At 45.3% G+C, this 20,532-nt stretch overlaps 1 protein-coding gene across 1 annotated transcript; it reads left to right on the forward strand.

Moving 5' to 3' along the window:
- The first annotated feature begins 61 nt into the window (after nucleotides 1-61).
- On the forward strand, nucleotides 62-18,547 carry BRCC3 (BRCA1/BRCA2-containing complex subunit 3). Its single transcript, XM_075260411.1, has 8 exons — nucleotides 62-182; nucleotides 6,199-6,318; nucleotides 7,615-7,702; nucleotides 7,794-7,882; nucleotides 9,454-9,509; nucleotides 9,626-9,757; nucleotides 16,484-16,527; nucleotides 18,048-18,547. The coding sequence occupies exons 1-8, from the start codon at nucleotides 78-80 to the stop codon at nucleotides 18,197-18,199; spliced, it is 786 nt and encodes a 261-aa protein (XP_075116512.1). The 5' UTR covers nucleotides 62-77; the 3' UTR covers nucleotides 18,200-18,547.
- Nucleotides 18,548-20,532: the final 1,985 nt, after the last annotated feature.

The following is a 20,532-nucleotide window of genomic DNA, read 5'->3' on the forward strand; positions in this document are numbered from 1 at the left end:
ACGGACATATTTTTGTTTCTACACTTCCTGGAACGCAAAGTACGACACGGGAGCAGCAGTGAACTAAACACAGCAAGATGGCGGTGCAGGCCGTGCATATCGAGGGGGATGCGTTCTTGGTTTGTGTAGCTCATTCGCTGAGCACAGAGAGAGAGGAGGTGATGGGCTTGTGTATAGGCGAGGTGAGAGGATCCTGCTTGTCCTGGTGCCGCCGTATTTCTGGTACTGATGTGATACTTGTCACTGACCACTGTGCGATCTCTAGTGCAGGTAACACATCTACCAATCACAACACTGCTTTCTGTTCTGTCTGTAGTAGAGGTTTAAGAGCTGGAATGTGATTGGTCGCCACCAGCTCTGGTCCCGCTGCATGAGGGGCACAGGTGTCACTGACTTACCATTATAGCACATAGATAGTTGTGGCATAAACATATTCTATGAGAGAGCTGTAAGATATGTGCCTGGTGAAGATCGGGCCTGTGTGACCCCCCACTCCTCCCAAATCACAGGGGCAATAACACTTGTCCAGGGAGTGCCTGGGAATGAAAACAATTGTAGCACTGTTCACCAATCAGACAGACACTTTTTCTTTTCCTGTGATCACTGAAGACCCCAAAATTCAGGTTTTCACAAAAATAGCATATCCTAGTGAGACCCCTGACCCCCAGCAACCTATAGTACTGGTCAGTAAGTCATGGGGTGGGGGTTGTTTGTGGAAGGAACTCCTAGCAGCATAGATGGCTGTATTACTAGGAGTCCTTCCAGTGGTGAAACTAGGAATGGCAGGGTGCCAAGTGAACATTTGACATGTTACCCCCGAACACCCTCCCCCCAAAAATGGAATTCCTGCACACAGTATTATGCCCCATAGTGGCCCTGCACACAGTATTATGTCCATTAGTGGCCCCTGTATACAGTATTATGTCCCATAGTGGCCCCTGCACACAGTATTATGCCCCATAGTGGCCCTGCACACAGTATTATGCCCCATAGTGGCCCCTGCACACAGTATTATGCCCCATAGTGGCCCCTGCACACAGTATTATGCCCCATAGTGGCCCTGCACACAGTATTATGCCCCATAGTGGCCCTGCACACAGTATTATGCCCCATAGTGGCTCCTGCACACAGTATTATGCCCCATAGTGGCCCCTGCACACAGTATTATGCCCCATAGTGGCCCCTGCACACAGTATTATGCCCCATAGTGGCCCTGCACACAGTATTATGCCCCATAGTGGCTCCTGCACACAGTATTATGCCCCATAGTGGCTCCTGCACACAGTATTATGCCCCATAGTGGCCCCTGCACACAGTATTATGCCCCATAGTGGCTCCTGCACACAGTATTATGCCCCATAGTGGCCCCTGTACACAGTATTATGCCCCATAGTGGCCCCTGCACACAGTATTATGCCCCATAGTGGCCCTGCACACAGTATTATGCCCCATAGTGGCTCCTGCACACAGTATTATGCCCCATAGTGGCTCCTGCACACAGTATTATGCCCCATAGTGGCCCCTGCACACAGTATTATGCCCCATAGTGGCCCCTGCACACAGTATTATGCCCCATAGTGGCCCCTGCACACAGTATTATGCCCCATAGTGGCTCCTGTACACAGTATTATGCCCCATAATAGCCGCTGCACACAGTATTATGCCCCATAATAGCCCCTGCACACAGTATTATGCCCCATAGTGGCCCCTGCACACAGTATTATGCCCCATAGTGGCCCCTGCACACAGTATTATGCCCCATAGTGGCCCCTGCACACAGTATTATGCCCCATAGTGGCCCCTGCACACAGTATTATGCCCCATAGTGGCCCCTGCACACAGTATTATGCCCCATAGTGGCCCCTGCACACAGTATTATGCCCCATAGTGGCCCCTGCACACAGTATTATGCCCCATAGTGGCCCCTGCACACAGTATTATGCCCCATAGTGGCCCCTGCACACAGTATTATGCTCCATAATAGCCGCTGCACACAGTATTATGCCCCATAATAGCCTCTGCACACAGTATTATGCCCCATAGTGGCCCCTGCACACAGTATTATGCCCCATAATGGCCCCTGCACACAGTATTATGCCCCATAATAGCCCCTGCACACAGTATTATGCCCCATAATAGCCCCTGCACACAGTATTATGCCCCATAATAGCCCCTGCACACAGTATTATGCCCCATAATAGCCTCTGCACACAGTATTATGCCCCATAATAGCCACTGCACACAGTATTATGCCCCATAATAGCCACTGCACACAGTATTATGCCCCATAGTGGCCACTGCACACAGTATTATGACCCATAGTGGCCACTGCACACAGTATTATGACCCATAGTGGCCCCTGCACACAGTATTATGCTCCATAATAGCCGCTGCACACAGTATTATGCCCCATAGTGGCCCCTGCACACAGTATTATGGACCACTCATGAACAATTATACTCTGGAGTCTTTTCAGACCTGAGAGTATAATGATCAGAGACCCAGGGGAGGATACCAACATAAAAAACAATGTTACTTACCTCTCCCTGGCTCTGGTGCACTCTCCGCTGATTTTGGCCATCTGCAATGTTGGTATAGACGTCACATGAGCTAGGCCTGCGTTGCGATTCATAATGAAGCAGGCCCAGCCCACGTGACATCTGGGATGTCACCAAACAGGCCTGCAGACTGCCGGAGCGCAGGAGAGGTAAGTAACAGTGTTCTTTATGTTCTCTCACCTCCCCTGGGCCTCCAATTGTTATACTGAAAAGACCCCAGAGTATAATAATATCTGTGTTTGTGGGGTTTGCGGGCCTGCAGCCTCCCTTTCTGGTTCTGGCTCCTGTTCACACTGCCGCCTGTTCATCCTCTGAAATACTCAGCAGGTAACAGCCTGTTAAAAAAACAAACAAAAAAACCCAAAACATCAGGGGTCCACCAGGCTCCCTAATGTCCCAGGCCCTGTGGCAGCCGCTACTGCTGCTACCCTGGTAGTTACGCCAATGCTAGGTGAATGTGTGAACAGCAGTAGGTTTGAATGATTACTGAATACGAGCACTCCCCATAGAAATGAATGGTCTGCTTTTTTTCACTACGAGCGCTCCCATTGAAGTGAATGGGAAGTGCTTGCGTGTACGGCTCGGCATGAGCAGAGCTAGCTGTACACGCCAGCACATCCCATTCACTTCAATGGGAGTGCTCGTAGTGAAAAAAGCAGCCCATTCCTTTCTATGGGGAGTGCTTGTATGCCGGCTCCCATAGAAATGAATGGGAACTGCTTTATACGCCGCTGATTCTGAAAGTGTTTTACGTTCAGAATAAGCTGGCGTATACTCAGTGTGAACTCACCCTTACTTACCGTATTTTTCGGACTATAAGACGCACCCAGGTTTTAGAGGAGAAAAATAGGGAAAAAAAATTTTCAGGCAAAAAATGGTAAAATATTTAATATATGGGAGTTGTAGTTTTGGAACAGCTGCAAGGCCACATTGACAGGTGACCCTGCAGCTGTACGGGGATGTATAGGGCGTTTTTTTTGTGGGGCCAGGTGTACTTTTTAGATATACCATTTTGGGAAATGTTTATTGCTTAGATCACCTTTTATTTAATTCAGAGGCAAAACAGAGAGAAAAACCCGGCAGTTTAGCACTTTTGATTTTGACGTTCACTGTACATAAAAATATTAGTAGACCGAGCATTTTCAGACACAGGGATACCTAATGTGTATGTTTCACAGTAATGTTATACTTTTATATGTATTCTAGGGAAAGGAGGTGAACTTTTATTTATTTTATTTTTTATTATATTTTTTTAAGTGGTTTTTGTTTTTTTTACTATTTTATTATCCCCCGCCTAGGGGGCTTGAACCTGCAATCATTTGATTGCAAGTCCCATAGACGGCAATACAAGTGTATTGCCGTCTATGGGAGATTCTATACATTACTATCGCGGAGGGTCATAGACCAGCCGCCATAGTAATATATATCTATGACAGGCCTGGGAGCCTTCATTAGGCTCCCGGCTGTCATCGGAACAGGTCGGCTCCAGCGGCCTCGCCGTGCAGGAGCCGGCCTGCATCACTAAAGGTATGGGGCCGGTGGGGACCGGCCCTGGGGCTAACTAACTACCGGGACCTGCGGAGGAGGAGCGGATTTACAACATGGCCGCGCTACTGCCACCGCTGGTTTTCTTCAGCGGCAGGAGCGTGGCAATCTGCAGGCCCCGGCAGCTAAGACAGTCCCCGGCATCTGCTGTAATAGACCGGCGGATGCCGGGGAGTGTCTTAGCTGCCGGGGCCTGCAGTATTGTCACACTCCTGCCGCTGAAGAAAACCAGCGGTGGCAGTAGCGCGGCAATCTGCAGGCCCCGGCAGCTAAGACACTCCCCGGCATCCGCCGGTCTATTACAGCAGATGCCGGGGACTGTCTTAGCTGCCGGGACCTGCAGATTGCCGCGCTACTGCCGCTGAAGAAAACCAGCTGTGGCAGTAGCGCGGCCATCCCACATTCAGACTATAAGACGCACCCTCATTTTCCTCCGAAATTTTGGGGGAAAAAAGTGCGTCTTATAGTCCGAAAAATACGGTACTTCTCCCTGGCTCCGGCGCACTCGCTGCAGATCTCTTCAACATTGGACCAGACATCAGCTTCCCTTGTAGTTATGCCCCGGAGTCCCTCTCCTGGCATACTATTAAGGCCAGTAAATCCTGCACATCACCTGTCTGTTCCAGAACACTGGCATAGGTGCGTTGATAAATTTCTCGCTATGTACTTGAAATGTGAGTAGTGTGCTGTTCCCGAGTTCACTGACACAATGTGCATACCCGACTGGTACTCATTTCTGGCAGTTTGCAAAATACACGTGTAAAAAATATCATTGAAGCCAATGGGAGTCTTATTTTTGCAAAATACACGTGCGTGTGAAGGCTCCCTTAAGGCAGCATAGATAATACAAAATACAAATGCTCCAAGGTAGAGGCATTGCAGAGACAGTAGGTACAAATAAAAAAAACAAAACACAAAAATCTATGTATATATAAAGTGTTATTATTACAAAAGCATTTACATTATAATTTACAATAAACCCATTATAGTTATAGACTTTATTAAAGAAAACCTTTCACCACCTCCAATAAGTCCAGTTCTTTACATCTATTACTAGGCGCCATTCCTCTGATTCTGGCACCGTTGGATTTTTTTTCCCTAGCCCCCACCATTCCCAAGCAATCAATGCTGATTTGGTGCCTGATATGCTAGTTACTTTCTGTAGTGTCAGGAGGGCAGTGTCAGACAGGAGCAGACAAGGGATGTGATTCTGAGCTCTGGTTTCAGTGGAGCTGCACCTATTAATAGATGTTAATAACTAGAATTGGATGGACGTGGAGAAAGATTCTCTTTAAGTGCATGTCACAAAGCATTTTCAATTACATAAACATTTGCTATTACTGTAGCATCAACAAAATGCATTGTTTTTGTATTGAGAATCGTGACACTACACTTTGCATCAAAATTTTGTGCTTATGACACTCTATATTAGCGAAAGATGTAGAGATGAGCGAACACTGTTCGGATCAGCCGATCCGAACAGCATGCTCCCATAGAAATGAATGGAAGCACCTGTGACGCTGACTTTGTCGGCCGCTTCCATTCATTTCTATGGGAGCGTGCTGTGAGCGTGCTGTTCGGAATGGCTGTTCCGAACAGTGTTCACTCATCTCTAGAAAGATGTTTCAACAGCCATTTATCTTTTTCTCTTCCATTCTCAGCAGTCAGAGAATACCAAGCTCAGTGGGCTTCCTGAGACATACAGATGTAGCAGAATTAACCCAAACTTTTGCAATTGGGTATATGACTGCAGTGTGATATCTTATCACAGAAGACTACTAAACCAATGAAAAGTTATTGGGAAAACATTTTTTCAATTACTTTTAGGTTGTTGCTTTGCACTGATTCTGATACAGTTGAATTTTTTTCTAGCCCTTACTGTGACAGAACAGACCCAATATTCTAATTAGGATGTCTACTGTCAAGTGGGCGGTCCTACATATCGCCAGCGACTGCCCACCTGACAGAAGAGAGCCTACTTTAGGCATTCCTACTAATGCTGGTTTATGAAATATTTTTTCAGATAAAGCATTTCAGGATTTAAGGTATTTGAGTACAACCAACTAAATAACCTGTTCTGTTACATCTTCTTCAGGTTGATACACAGAGAGTTGTACACATTCATTCAGTGATCATCTTACGGCGGTCAGACAAAAGGAAGGATCGAGTGGAGATTTCTCCTGAACAGCTGTCAGCAGCCACTACAGAAGCTGATATATCCTAATGTATAAATGCATATCTGTGCTACATAGCTGATAATGGTGAAAAAAGACAAAGATCTATGAAGTCTGATCTATAACACAATGATTGAGGCCACCAGAGATGTAAAGGGGAACAGTGTGGAGGAAAGTCCTGCTTTAAAGAGGACCTTTCATCAGATTGGGCACAGGCAGTTCTATATACTGCTGGAAAGCTGACAGTGGGCTGAATTCAGCGCACTGTCGGCTTTCCCGATCTGTGCCCCGGTTAAAGCGCTATCGGTCCCGGTACCATAGCGCTTTACAGTCAGAAGGGCGTTTCTGACAGCCAGGGACGCCCTTCTGCCCAGCAGCGCCTATCACGCTGTACAGTGTGAGCGGGGAGGAACGCCCCCTCCCTCTGCTCACACAGCTCGTCCATAGATGAGTATTATTCACTGAAGCACAGCTCTGAATCGTGGAATCGTTATTAGCCTCCCCCTTGTAGGCAGGACTAATATTGGGCCAATGGGAACTGTTAGCAGTATGGGCAGGAAAGTGAGGATGCGGTTGAGAGATGTATTGATACATTGCTGGTGAGGGCCTTATAAGTGGCACAACCAGCCATCTGAAAGTCTGTCACCCTTTGTGGGCTGCTCCTGTTGGCACTAGCTGAAATTTGAAGGCGACTACATACTATGCCTATCTCCATGGACATCAGTCTCTAGAGACTAAACAAAGTTCCCCAACTACCCGTGGCTACTTTGTCAGAAATGAAAAAATTGTACGAGTGTTGTAGTTCAGCTTTGTGGACTCCATTAATATCTACAGGTCCTTGTACCGTCAGCACTATCACAACATTCAGTTTGCGGCAAAGAATGACCCAACTGTTATTGTGGCAGCCTCAGTTAAGCTCTAGAAACTGAAGTCCGAGAAGCAGCCGAATGAGCATGGAGAACACCTAGGTAGTAGAGGTGTAGGGACTATGAGCAGGGTGACGCTTGACATGGCGTATCACTTTAATCCCTGTTTGTGTAAGAACAAAGGCATTCTCACACAGACTAGCCACTATAAATGTACTAGCATCTAGAGGGGCTGGGCTCTGCTAGAATACATTTGTCGTCCGACGAGAGTCATAGATTACTAAATTGTCCCTGCATAGATTCCGATACTGGTAGCTTTTGGTTACTGTGTATGTAAAAGTGAAATGTTTTTACTCTGTAAATTGATTCTACACCTCCTTTTGATACTCAGTATGTTCCACAGTATTTATATGTATACTGAATACCCACATTGCCTTCACTTGGGCAAGTTTCTCTTTAACCTCTGTGCACAGATTGTCTGAGATTACTGGACGCCCCATGAGGGTTGTTGGCTGGTATCACTCTCACCCACATATCACAGTGTGGCCGTCCCACGTTGGTGAGGAACTAATTAACATAACTTGATTGTGAGATCTGAAATCTGAGGTGAATGTAACTTATCTGTGGACTGTTCTGTCATTGCCATACAGATGTGCGCACCCAAGCAATGTATCAGATGATGGATGTCGGATTTGTGGGATTAATCTTCTCCTGCTTCATAGAGGACAAAAATACTAAGGTAAGTTGTAAGATTTAGGCGAGGATCATTCATAAATTTGGGCCACAAAAAACGGAAAAACTTTACAAACACTGACGTAATCATATATGATGAAGATTGTACGGGCTCTAGAACTAACCCTGCGTCATAATCAGATAATGTCAGGTATGAGACACAGCTGACATCCTCCTGTAATGGCTGCCAGTGGTGAACATGTCATTTGTGGCTGGTTAACTCTTTAGGTGCCACCAGAAATAACCCTCTCTGGGGTCACAATGTGTTATCATGGTGAGGGGGAGGAGATCCAGCGAAGGACCCCAAGTAACCCTTATATCTATAAGCTATAGTGTCCACAATCTTTTGTTGAATATACTATATGGGACTATGTGTTAAAAAAAATTGCATGAAATAAAACTAATAATAATAATAAAAAATTTTATTTCTATAGCGCCAACATATTCCGCAGCGCTGTACAATTTGTAGGGTTCAAATACAGACAAAGATACATTACAAAAAAAGTCATTTCACACAATGGGACTGAGGGCCCTGCTCGCAAGAGCTTACAATCTGTGAGGTAGAGAGGGTGTCACAAGAGGTAGCAGGGGCGGCATTGCTTATACAGAGGTCAGACACTTTTGTAATAGAGGTGACTGTCATAAACATAGGACTTTATGAGCCGTCAACAGTCGTGTCCTTTAACATGTGGATGGAGCTTGGACCTATAAAGTTATCCTGTGGGGAAATGTGGGAGCGGGGACAGAGGAGGGTTAAGGGTTTACATTAGAACTTGTGATAGGCCTGTCTGAAAAGATACATCTTTAGTTTGCGTTTGAAACTGTAGAAATTGGGAGTTAATCTGATTGTCCAGGGTAGAGCATTGCAGAGAAGTGGTGCAGCTCGGGAGAAGTCTTGTATATGAGCGTGGGAGGTTCTAATAATAGAGGATGTAAGTGTTAGGTTATTGAGCGAACGGAGAGCATGGGTTGGGCGGTAGACAGAGATGAGCGAGGAAATGTATGGAGGTGCGGCATTATGGAGAGCCTTGTGGATGAGAGTGATAACTTTTAGTCTCTGTTAGGGTTCGTTCCCACGATGTAATACGGCGCTGATTCTGACACATAAACTTGTGTCAGAGTGTGTGCTGCAAAACAAAATCCATTGACTTCAATGGGTTCCATTTAGCGCGCGTAACACATTGAAATCAATGGGTTAAAAAGTCTCCAGTTGATTTCAATGTGCGTGCTAAACGGAACCCATTGAAGTCAATGGGATTCTGTTTTGCAGCGCTGACTCTGACACGAGTTTACGTGTCAGAATCAGTGCCGTGTTACATCGTGGGAACGGACCCTTATTCTGGTCCATCACAGGTTCAGTGCTGAGAAAAGCTAATTGATGAGGTTATCTGGTGTTGGAGCATCACAAATCTAACATCAGTGACCTATTTTTAGGATAGGTCAAATATGTTTAGTCGAAAAAAACCTTCAATTTTAATATTTTTGATTATGAACTGTTTGCCTATGTTTCATTTTTCTTAACAAATGTATTTTTTCCCCTTGAATTTTACATTTATTATTTTGATTTTTCCTCCTCAGACAGGACGGATTCTCTACACCTGTTTTCAGTCAGTCCAAGCACAGAAGAATAATGAGTAAGTCTGCGAACGTTCATATATTTAGCATTGTTATAAAACCTTACTTTAGCTAATATTCTAGCTTCATTGCAATTCAGTTGCTGCTGTAATATGTGTTATATTTTATTGAACAGATATGAAAGAATAGAAATACCTCTTCACGTTGTCCCACATGACACTATCAGGAAAGTTTGCCTGGAGTCAGCTGTGGAACTGCCAAAAATCCTCTGTCAGGAGGAGCAGGATGCGTACCGAAGAATACACAGGTATCAGTTCTTAAGCTGATATTGGTGACCTATTCTAAAGATCACTAATATTACATCAGTCAGAATATGACACTCTACGTCTCCATCAATTAGCTGATCTTAGCAGATGAAAGTCAGAGAAAGAAGAAGGAAGCAGACAGCTCTGTTCTCCGTGTAGTGCTGGAATGAGGCACTTCAACTTTGATCCATTCAGATGAAAGGAAGACGATCTGCAGTCATTTGATCTGACCACTACACAAAGAAGGAAGCAGACAGCTCTGTTCCCTGTGAAGTGGTTGAACCGGGTCATTTAAGCTTAGGGCTCATTTAAATGAGGGGTATCTGATCTGCAGTGTCTGGTCTGCTCACTGCAGAGAAAACAGCTGCCTGCTTCCTGCTCCATTCTCTGTTTATCAGTTGCTGAAAACAGCTGATTGATGGGAGTGTGAGACCCTGTCCAATCTGATATCGACGGCCTATTCTTGGGATTGGTCATCAATAATTTTAGCCTGGAAAACTATTTTAAGTTTATGTATCCTCACAAACAAAAACAAATCTCAGGCTGGAGACATACATGCAGTTTTTATTGCTTTTTGGTACAGATCTTGGTGTTTTTTTGTTTAACAGCAGTGGATTCTGCAGGAAGGAAGTAGAACTCCTTCCTTTATATTTACCACTATTGGCTTTGGCTCCAGCAAAATTTGCACCAGAAAAGCATCAAAAACTCCATGTTTGTCTCCAGCCAAATGGGATTGTTGAAGATAAAGATTTGTGTTTATATAAAAAAATAATAATCCAGTCCTCAGTGGCCCCCACCCTTTATATTCCAGACCCCAGTGGCTCCCACATAGTAGCTGTTCCTTTTGTCACAGGGGCAACGTGGCAGTTAGGCTAGTCGCAAATGGTGCAATTTGCAAATTTTTAGCCGCTTTTGCTCACCTCCAGGAGCCCTGAAACATGTAATACTTTATCAGTAGCTAAAACTATTAGTTTGTTTATACTGTCTTTAAGTTACTATACAGAATAATTTGTACTTTAATGTGGTCAAATATGTCAAGATATAGTGAGGCAATTAATTGATATAGCTGAAGATGAACAAGGATAACCAACAGTAATTTTGTTCAAGTAGGTTATTTTGGTTCGTTTATTACAATAATTATGAGGTTCCACCTGCAGTTTTGTTTGGATCAAACACATCCAAACTATCTTCAGACCTAAGAGTATTATAAGCAGAGGTCTAGGGAAGGTGATAAAATATAAAAACTGTGTCACTCACCTCTCCTGGGCTCTGGTGCAACTCCCTGCTGTCTCTGGGTCTTATTACTGATGTCAGGGACTGCAGCTGAGGCTTGTGACTGGGACTCAGCAGGTCACATGGCATTGTGACACATAGATGCAAGCATGAACCTTGTGACCACTGAGGCCCGATCACAGGCTTAAATGGTCCCTGATGTCGTAAAGAAGACCCAGAGACAGAAGGTAGTTGTGCCAGAGTAGAGGCGAGTAACGGTTTGTTCACAAGTGTGAATGAACCCTATCATTGTTTTTTGTTTGATAACTTTCCCTGGGCCTCCGCTTTTTATTCTCTTGGATGTGGATAGACCCTAGAGTATAATAGTGGTTAAGGGAGCGTTCACACTACCGTCGGTGTCCGACAGGTAGTGTCCGCTCCTAGTGTCCACTCAAAATCTGTCACGGACATTAGGAGCGGACACTAGCTGTGTCCGTGACACCTGTCATTCATTTCAATAGGCATCGGGTGCGTTCTTTTGCACTCTGTGCCCGTCCTTCCCTGTCCGCAAGTGAAGATGTCCGACTTCTCAAGCGGACAGAAAAACCCTGCAGGGTTCCACACATTCATACTGTAAAAAGGACATAAGCTAAATTGCTGTTAATCGAGGTAAAATTATTTATGATTTTGATTTAGGTCATAAATGTCCAGCCCTACCTTAAGATTTGGTATACAGTCTTATGTGACTTGAGGCATCCATTTACATAAGAAATAGGAGTTTATAATCACCTAGCGACTTGCTCACTTACTGACAGATACTGACTTGCATATCAGTTTTTAAATTCACAGTTGGACACTCCCTTTATTATGAGGTTTTTGCAGTGAAAACCGAATTTCAGCTGCTGATTCCATATGATTTTTTGAGCTCATTACGGTAGAATGAAAAGTTCAGCAAATTCTTTCTTGACCAATACCGCCTTTGCTAACAATTTGCCTAGATGCCTGGTGAATAAAATATTGAACACTTTGTATGATGACTGGATTTGATTGAGCTGGGCTGATGACTGCAACCTATCCTACTCAAAGGGTATTCCCCCAAACAGAACTATGTTTGGATTTGTAGACAATTAAAAGGTAAACTTTATTGCACATAAATAAATAAATAAATAAATAAATAAATAAATAAATTGCACATTTATAGAATAAAAATTTTGCAGAGTTTTAAAGATTTTCTCCAATATTATGAGTGTTGAGAGTCTGTGGTCTTGATCGGTTGTCAGTGGATACGACCATGGATGTAGGAGCTTTCAATGATCTGGTTCTTGTCAGAAGCCCAGTTGTCAGACACTACAGATAGGAGCGGATTCCACGGCCACAATACTGTAATAACCACTGGATTTTACAGAAAAGAACGTTCCTGCATTTGTGGTCTCCTCCATTGGCAACCGATCAAGACAACAGACTATCACCTGTAATACGATTGGAGAAAATCTTTAAAACTGCCAAATGTTAACTGAATTATTCAAAATGTTTAAAGCGAATTGTCTACAGATCTAAATATGGTTATGTTCATGGGAAAATCCCTTTAAAGCACCAGCACTCTTCTTAGAAGTGCCAGAAATAATATTACCTCTTGGTTCTGAGAATAAATTCAATTTTCTTGCACATCAATTATTTTTTAAACCCATGGAAATATACTCCTATGCCCATGAAAATATAGTCCTGTATCCTGCTTAACTGCTTCCTTGCCTGCTACTATCATTCAATCTCTCTGTTGGTACGTGATATGCATAGCACATTGTAGCCACTATATCAGTGTGATACCTGTTGTTTAACCCTACTGTGTTCTTTCCTGTCTCATTTCCCTCTCTTTGAACCTGGCCTGATTGCCTCTGCTTATATGCCCACCCATATTCACACCTGATAGACATCTTACACACCTAGGCTTGTATAAATGTAATAGCTTAGGTCATTCTATGCATCCAGCATGCATCTAAGTGTAGACTTCAGAATTATACCAGAATTGAACCAGAAGGGAACAGAAGGTAACATAATCCATCTGCTGTAAACTGCTCACTTGTCTACCAGAAATGTTTCTCATTTCAATCACTGTTGTTCTCCCACTCCTTGTAAAAACCACCTTTCCACCCCAAACCAGTCTGGTCAGTAAAGAAATCCTCATCTCTCCCTCTCTCCTACCCCACCATATAACTTTCTCTGCACAGCTCCTCACAAACCTGCAGGCTTTCCGCCCCAGACACATACAACCCCCCCGCAGCCTCTCCTACCTACACCTGCTGTCCCTCTCCCTGCTCCTCCTTACTTCTGGAGACGTATCTCCTAACCCTGGACCTCCACAGCAAATCTCCACTGTCAGCCGTTTCCCCACAACTGGCGCTAGAGCATGGAACCCCCGAAATCTCAAACCAATCTCACTCACTCCTACCCCTCCCCCTGCCCTCCCTGGTGCACTATGGAATGCCCGCTCCGTATGTAATAAACTTACCTACATCCACGACCTTTTCATTCTCAATGATTTTACATTTCTTGGTCTCACTGAAACATGGCTGACCCCCTCAGACACAGCCTCCCCCGCTGCACTCGCCTATGGAGGTCTGCAATTCTCACATACTCCCCGCCCCAACAGCAAACCTGGCGGAGGCATCCTCCTGTCAGACAAGTGTTCATTTGCCCCTATCCAGGCGCTACCTGCCCTTAACCCCCCCTCCTTTGAAGTGCATTCTGTTCGTATCTACTCACCCGCCAACCTCCGACTGGCCGTCATATATCGACCGCCAGGACCTACCGCTGCCTTTATCGACCACTTCACCACCTGGCTCACACACTTCCTATCTACAGACACCCCCACCATCATCATGGGGGATTTCAACATCCCCATTAACACAGACCACCCTTCCGCCTCCAGTCTCTTGTCCCTCACCACCTCCTTTGGTCTCTCCCTCTGGTCCTCTTCTGCCACCCACACAAAGGGGGGCACACTAGACCTAATATTCACCCGCCTCTGCTCCATATGCAACCTCTCTAACTCTCCATCCACGCTCTCTGACCACAACCTGCTAACGTTCTCTGCCCTCTCTTCTCCAACGGACCCCCCACTCTCTAAACCACCATGCCCCCGCAGGAACCTCAACCGCCTTGACACCTGCACCCTCTCAGACTCTCTCCTACCACTCGCTGACATATCCTCAATCCAGGACACAGATGCCGCTGCTGCCTTCTATAATACCACCATTACCTCAGCCCTTGATTCTGTAGCCCCCTACACAAACTCCAGAGCCCGACCAACCAATAGACAACCCTGGCACACTGACCAGACTAAAAAACTGAGACGTGCCTCGCGGGTTGCAGAGCGCCTCTGGAAGAAAAGCCACTCCCAGGAGGACTTCCTCAGGTACAAAGAGGCAGTTCTCACATTTAAGAACGCACTCACCGCCGCCAAGCAGGTCTACTTCACCACACTCATATCCGCACTCTCTCGCAACCCCAAACAACTATTCTCCACCTTCAACTCCCTCCTCCGTCCTCCCGCCCCCCCTCCTACATCACTTATCTCAGCTGACGACTTCGCCTCCTACTTCAAAACTAAAATTGACACCATCAGAGACAGTCTCACCCTACTCCCCCGACAATCCATCCACCCAACTACTCGCTGCTCCCCATCCCTGACCTGTTTCTCCTCCATCACTGATGAAATACTCTCCTCCCTAATCTCCAAATCCCACCTCACCTCCTGTGCGCTCGACCCGATTCAATCACATCTCATCCCCAAGCTCACTGAAGTTATCACTCCAGCCCTAATCCATCTCTTCAATCTATCCCTAACCAATGGATCCTTCCCCTCAGCCTTCAAACACGCCACTGTCACTCCTATACTTAAGAAACCGTCCCTGGACCCGTCCTCTCCTGCCAACTATCGTCCCATCTCACTACTCCCGTACGCCTCAAAACTTCTCGAGCAACACGTCCACTCAGAACTCTCCTCTTATCTCTCGTCCAACCTGCTCTTTGACAGACTTCAGTCAGGCTTCAGACCCCGGCACTCCACTGAAACTGCCCTAACAAAAGTCACTAACGACCTGCTAACCGCCAAAGCCAAGCGCCATTACTCTGTCCTCCTCCTCCTCGACTTCTCCTCTGCCTTTGACACAGTTGACCACTCCCTCCTGTTAGAAATTCTCTCATCCCTTGGTATCTCAGACCTGGCCCATTCCTGGATCTCCTCATACCTCTCTGACCGCACATTCAGCGTCTCCCACTCGCACACCACCTCCTCACCTCGCCTTCTCTCTGTAGGTGTCCCCAAGGCTCCGTCCTAGGACCCCTCCTGTTCTCCATCTACACCCTTGGCCTGGGCCAACTCATAGAATCTCATGGCTTTCAGTACCACTGCTATGCCGACGACACCCAAATATACATCTCTGGACCAGACATTACCTCCCTGCTGGCCAGAGTTCCAGATTGTCTAGTGGCCGTAGCCTCCTTCCTCTCCTCCCGCTTTCTCAAACTCAACATGGAGAAAACAGAGTTTATCATCTTCAGCCCATCCTGTATGGCCCCTCCACCTGACCCATCTATCAAAGTTAATGGAACCCCACTTACCCCTGTCCCACAGGCCCGATGCCTTGGGGTAACCCTGGACTCTGACCTATCCTTCAAACCACATATTCAAACCCTCAACACCTCTTGTCGCCTCCAGCTCAAGAACATCCACCGAATCCGCTCCTTCCTCACCCCAGAAACTACCAAGATGCTCGTCCAGGCCCTCATAATCTCCCGCTTAGACTACTGCAACACCCTTCTGCATGGACTCCCGGCAAACACCCTCGCCCCCCTCCAGTCCACCTTAAACTGTGCTGCTCGCTTAATCCACCTCACCCCCCGATCTTCATCGGCTGCTCCCCTCTGCCAGTCCCTCCACTGGTTACCCATAGCCCAGCGAATTGAGTTCAAGCTACTAACGCTAACATACAAAGCCATCCACAACCTGTCCCCTCCATATATCTCTGACCTCATCTCCCGCTACCTGCCCACACGTAACCTCAGATCTTCCAACGACCTCCTACTCCGCTCTGCCCTCATCCGCTCCTCACACAACCGTCTCCAAGACTTCTCCCGTGCATCCCCCATACTCTGGAACTCCTTACCACGACACATAAGACTGACCCCCGCATTCACAGGCTTCAAGAAGGCCCTGAAGACTCACCTATTCAGGAAGGCCTACAACCTCCAATAACACTATCACCGCACTGCCATCTGTACAGTCTCCCCCTCTCCTTCTGTCTCTACCCCCTTCCCTCATAGATTGTAAGCCCTCGCGGGCAGGGCCCTCTACCCCACTGTGCCAGCCGATCACTGTTAGTATGATATGTACCTGTATATTTTGTGAATTGTATGTAACCCCCAAATGTAAAGCACCATGGAATTAATGGTGCTATATAAATAAACAACAATAATAATAATAATAATAAAGTCACAATCTATGTTTTTATTTTTAGTCTTGGTCACCTAGATTCCATCACCAAGATCCATAATGGTTCTGGTAAGTAATAACACACAGTACTTTATGTGTAAAAGCGGCAGTCTTATGTAAGTAAAGTTATAGGTAGTGGGGTCAGGGTGGTAATTAAACTGTAGGTGCAGCAGCAGCCGCCATTACATTCCTAGTCCACTGACTCCTAAATATAGAGGCCCTTAGGCTGGGTTTACACAGGGATTTTTGGACTGGATTTTGACGCAGAAAGCTGCCTCAGAATCCAGATTTAAAAAAACGCCTCCTGCGGCTAGTTGCGACTGTTGTGGCATTCTGACAGTCACGGAAAATTCTCTGTCCATTTCAGCCATTTTTATATTACAGTAAATACTTTGTATGCTTTGTACCGCCTTATCTGTAACATTCCAACTTGGTGGAACTCTAAATTAAACATGCTGGAGTGCAGTGATGTAACTAAGAATGGCTGGGCCTCATGGCGAACATTTAACATTCAGTGGGAGCCGTTTTTCCGAGACCGGTTTCTTCCCAATCGCGGAAAAATGACGTGAACGGCTCCCAATGAAAATAAATGGGAGGCGTTTTTTTGAGCCTGATTCCGTGTCAAAATCCAGTCCAAAACACCCTGCGTGAATTCAGCCTTAGGACTTGGACAAACTCCAGAGGGGCTTGGAGCTGGAGTAAAAAAAAACCCAGAAAAACATATTTTCTGGTGTCTGCTGCTACAGTACTTTCAGTCGAGCATCGTGTTTTGGTAGTCAGAACCCAATCAGCAGCCTTACGCTAGGTTCACACTAGTGTTCGGGTCTCCGTTCTCAGCTTTCCGTCTTCTGCATGCAGAAGACGGAAAGCTGTCAGAGTGGGTCCGGCCGTGAGTTTTTTATGCTCTCAGTCGCTAAACTGGTTTTTAAAAACCAGACACAGAGTACTGCATGTCCGACTCTGTGTCCGACTTTAAAAAACCAGTTTCACGTCCGGACATCTTTCAAACCCATTCAAATGAATGGGTATGAAAGAGTCCTGCAGGTTTCCATCTCCTGCCTCTGTTTTGTGCAGGAAACGGAAACCTGCAGAACGGAGACCGGGCGCAGATGTGAACGAGCCCTTAGCGGTTGCTGGAGAGGGACTGGTGACATATGTGAGTGACATCACTGATCCCTTTCCAGTGCCTACCTAATTGACCTCAGAGGTCACATTGCATTGGGTGCAGGAGGAATGAGGCACGGTGTGTAACAGGTGAGCATTTTTTTTTTTCCTTACTGTTACACCTCTTTAAGAATAATTTCCCAGAGTGGCTCCTCCACACAATATGTTTCACAGTGGCCCCTCCACACACTATAATGACCTATAGTGGCCCCTCCACACACTATAATCCGCCTCTGATTATCATTATTAATAATCATCTTTATTACTTAGGCCTACACCTGTATGTACATCTCTTCATAAAATCGCCAGTACTGGAAGGAAAAAAAATAGCTTTTATTATACTTTTGGCATGACTGGTATTCTTACTTCAAGCATTTTTACAATACATCCATAACTTGCTGTATATTATTTTTTTCTCCTTGCAGTTTTCACAAAAAATTTATGTGGTCAGATGTCTGCAGTTAGCGGACCACTTCTACAATGGCTTGAAGATCGTCTACAGCAGAATCACCAGCGTGCCCAGGAGCTAGAACAAGAAAAGGAGAGATTATTGCAGGAATTAGAGAGTCTGGATTGATTATTTGATTGACTTGGTGACTTCTATGGAGAGTCCTTGTATTGCAGTTAGCTTTGTCACCTACCCATTGAATGGTAATTGAACTATGGGCGTTAAGTCTAAGAATCTGGAAATATGGAATACAATAGAAAAAGACTAAAGAAAAGCATAAAACTTCACATGGGTTCTAAGTTCTGAAGCGTTGGGAAGTAACATATCCTTACCACGACACATTTATTGTCTTGTGTTGTCAAGAAGAGAATATTTTTTGTTTTTCTCTTGTTAAATGTTCTTTGTTTTCTGATATGTTATATGATCTGTTACTCTGTTAATGAATGTTATAAATACACCTTTTGTGTACAATATAAACTCTAGACATCCCTGTATATTTCAGCAGCCCCTATACATCAGATGTTTGATGGCCGAACTTCCTAATGTTTGCAGGTTTCAAGCAACTATTTAATGTGTAAGAGTTCAACTACCCAAATCTTTTTATCATAAGGAAGGGGGAGGGGGATCTAAGCCGTTGGATTTCTCTCTTTGTCCATTTGTTATACAGCCACTGTTTGGCCAAACAGAGCACATGTGTATAGGGAAGTTGGATAGAAAGTCATTGGCCAAGCATGCATTTGGCTGACCGCTATCTTATGAAATTGTATAAAAAATAGAGCTGGTAACACACAAGTCTTTAAAGCAGGTGGGTGCTCCTCATTAGTGAGCTACAGGTCTCTTTCCCAGTTATTCACAGCTGGCATAATGTTTCACTGTAATAAACTTGCAAATACTTGAGTGCCCGCATATCGCTGTCCTGCACTATAGTATCCTTGCACCATAGCGATGCCTACTAATGACTGGCACAGGGATACAATTGGTGAAGAATATCGTCATTCATTATATCCCTGGGCCAGCTGAACATAAGCATCGGCATGGCACAGGGATCCTGTAAGACAGTGAATTAATGTGCTGGCACTGTTTCCCTAAACCCTTACCTGTAAGGAGCTCGGACAGTGTCTCCTTCTTTTGGTGCACTCTAGGTGTGATGAAGGAGGAAAGCGGTGGAAACCGGTGCTCTGACTGATTTAAACTGGCCCTGGCAGACCTACTGTAAGGAAGTCTCCGTTCCTCAGTCCCCTCTTGCCCACTTTATTTTTTTCTTATTAAACTTTGTTTTTGTTAACCCTTAATTAAAAATATAGACAACTAGCCTCTGCCCGCGACTTCGTCTGTGTGTTGTTGGCATCAATGATCTGCCTATATTCAGCAAATTGCTGCTGCTCTGGCGTTTTGGCAGCTCTCAAGCTTGTCCTACTGCTGAACTTGTTCCTCGAGCTGTGCCTGTGATTGTTCTGGCAACTCAGCAGCTGGCTGGGACGCCATACAATGAGCATGTTGTTGGCATCCATGATCTGCCTACTACATCGTTTTGGCAGCTCTGAAGCTGGCCTGACGCTGAACTTGTTCCTTGCACCGTGCCTGTGATTGTTCCGGCATCTCAGCAGCTCGCCATATAATGAGTGTGTTGTTGGCGTCGATAATCTGCCTACTCCACTTGAGGAGAAGTCTGTGACTGTACCTTCATAGCTCTCGTGGTTTTAGAATTTTGTGACAATTTAGATTTTCTTTTTCCAGCATGTTTAAAATTGGCAAGCTGTCAATTTGGATTACAGGGACTGCCTGGAGCAGATCAGATAATATGCAAATACTTGTTTCCAATGGACTGAGGGTTATCTGTGTGTTTTACATACACAGATTAGGGCGGGTTCACACCAGTGCCTGATCTCTGTTTTGCAGGCTTCTGTTTTCTGTCGGAAGAAGACGGAAACCCGGCATTCAGTGTCCGCCGGTGAGCGCCCATGAGCGTCTTCTGCTCTCCACGGCGAAACCAGTTTGTTTTTTTTAACCGGACACAAAGTCCTGCATGTGCGACTTTGTGTCCGGTTAAAAAAAACTCAGTTTCGCCACGGAGAGCAGAAGATGATCACGGGCGGACACTTTGCAAACCCATTCAAATGAATGGGTTTGAAAACTGCCTGCTGGTTTCTGTCTCCTGTCCAGTTTCTCGGACAGGAAACGGAAACCTGCAAAACCTGCCCTAACAGAGCAGCTTTATCAGCAATATCCAATTAGCTGAGATAGTCCTGCTGGCAACAGCAGTTTAATATAGTATATGAAAATAAATTCATAACAGTCATGAAGCCATATCATTTACCGGGATAAAAAGTAGCCTATGAGTTAATCAAGGTTACAATCTATCTATGTGCCAAACGTCATCCAAATTGGTTCAACCGTTTTTGCGTGATTATGCAACAAACACACAAACTTTCACATTTATAATATTAGTAGATAGATTAGTA

Source organism: Leptodactylus fuscus, chromosome 11 (genome assembly GCF_031893055.1).
Source record: "Leptodactylus fuscus isolate aLepFus1 chromosome 11, aLepFus1.hap2, whole genome shotgun sequence".
NCBI lineage: Eukaryota > Metazoa > Chordata > Amphibia > Anura > Leptodactylidae > Leptodactylus > Leptodactylus fuscus.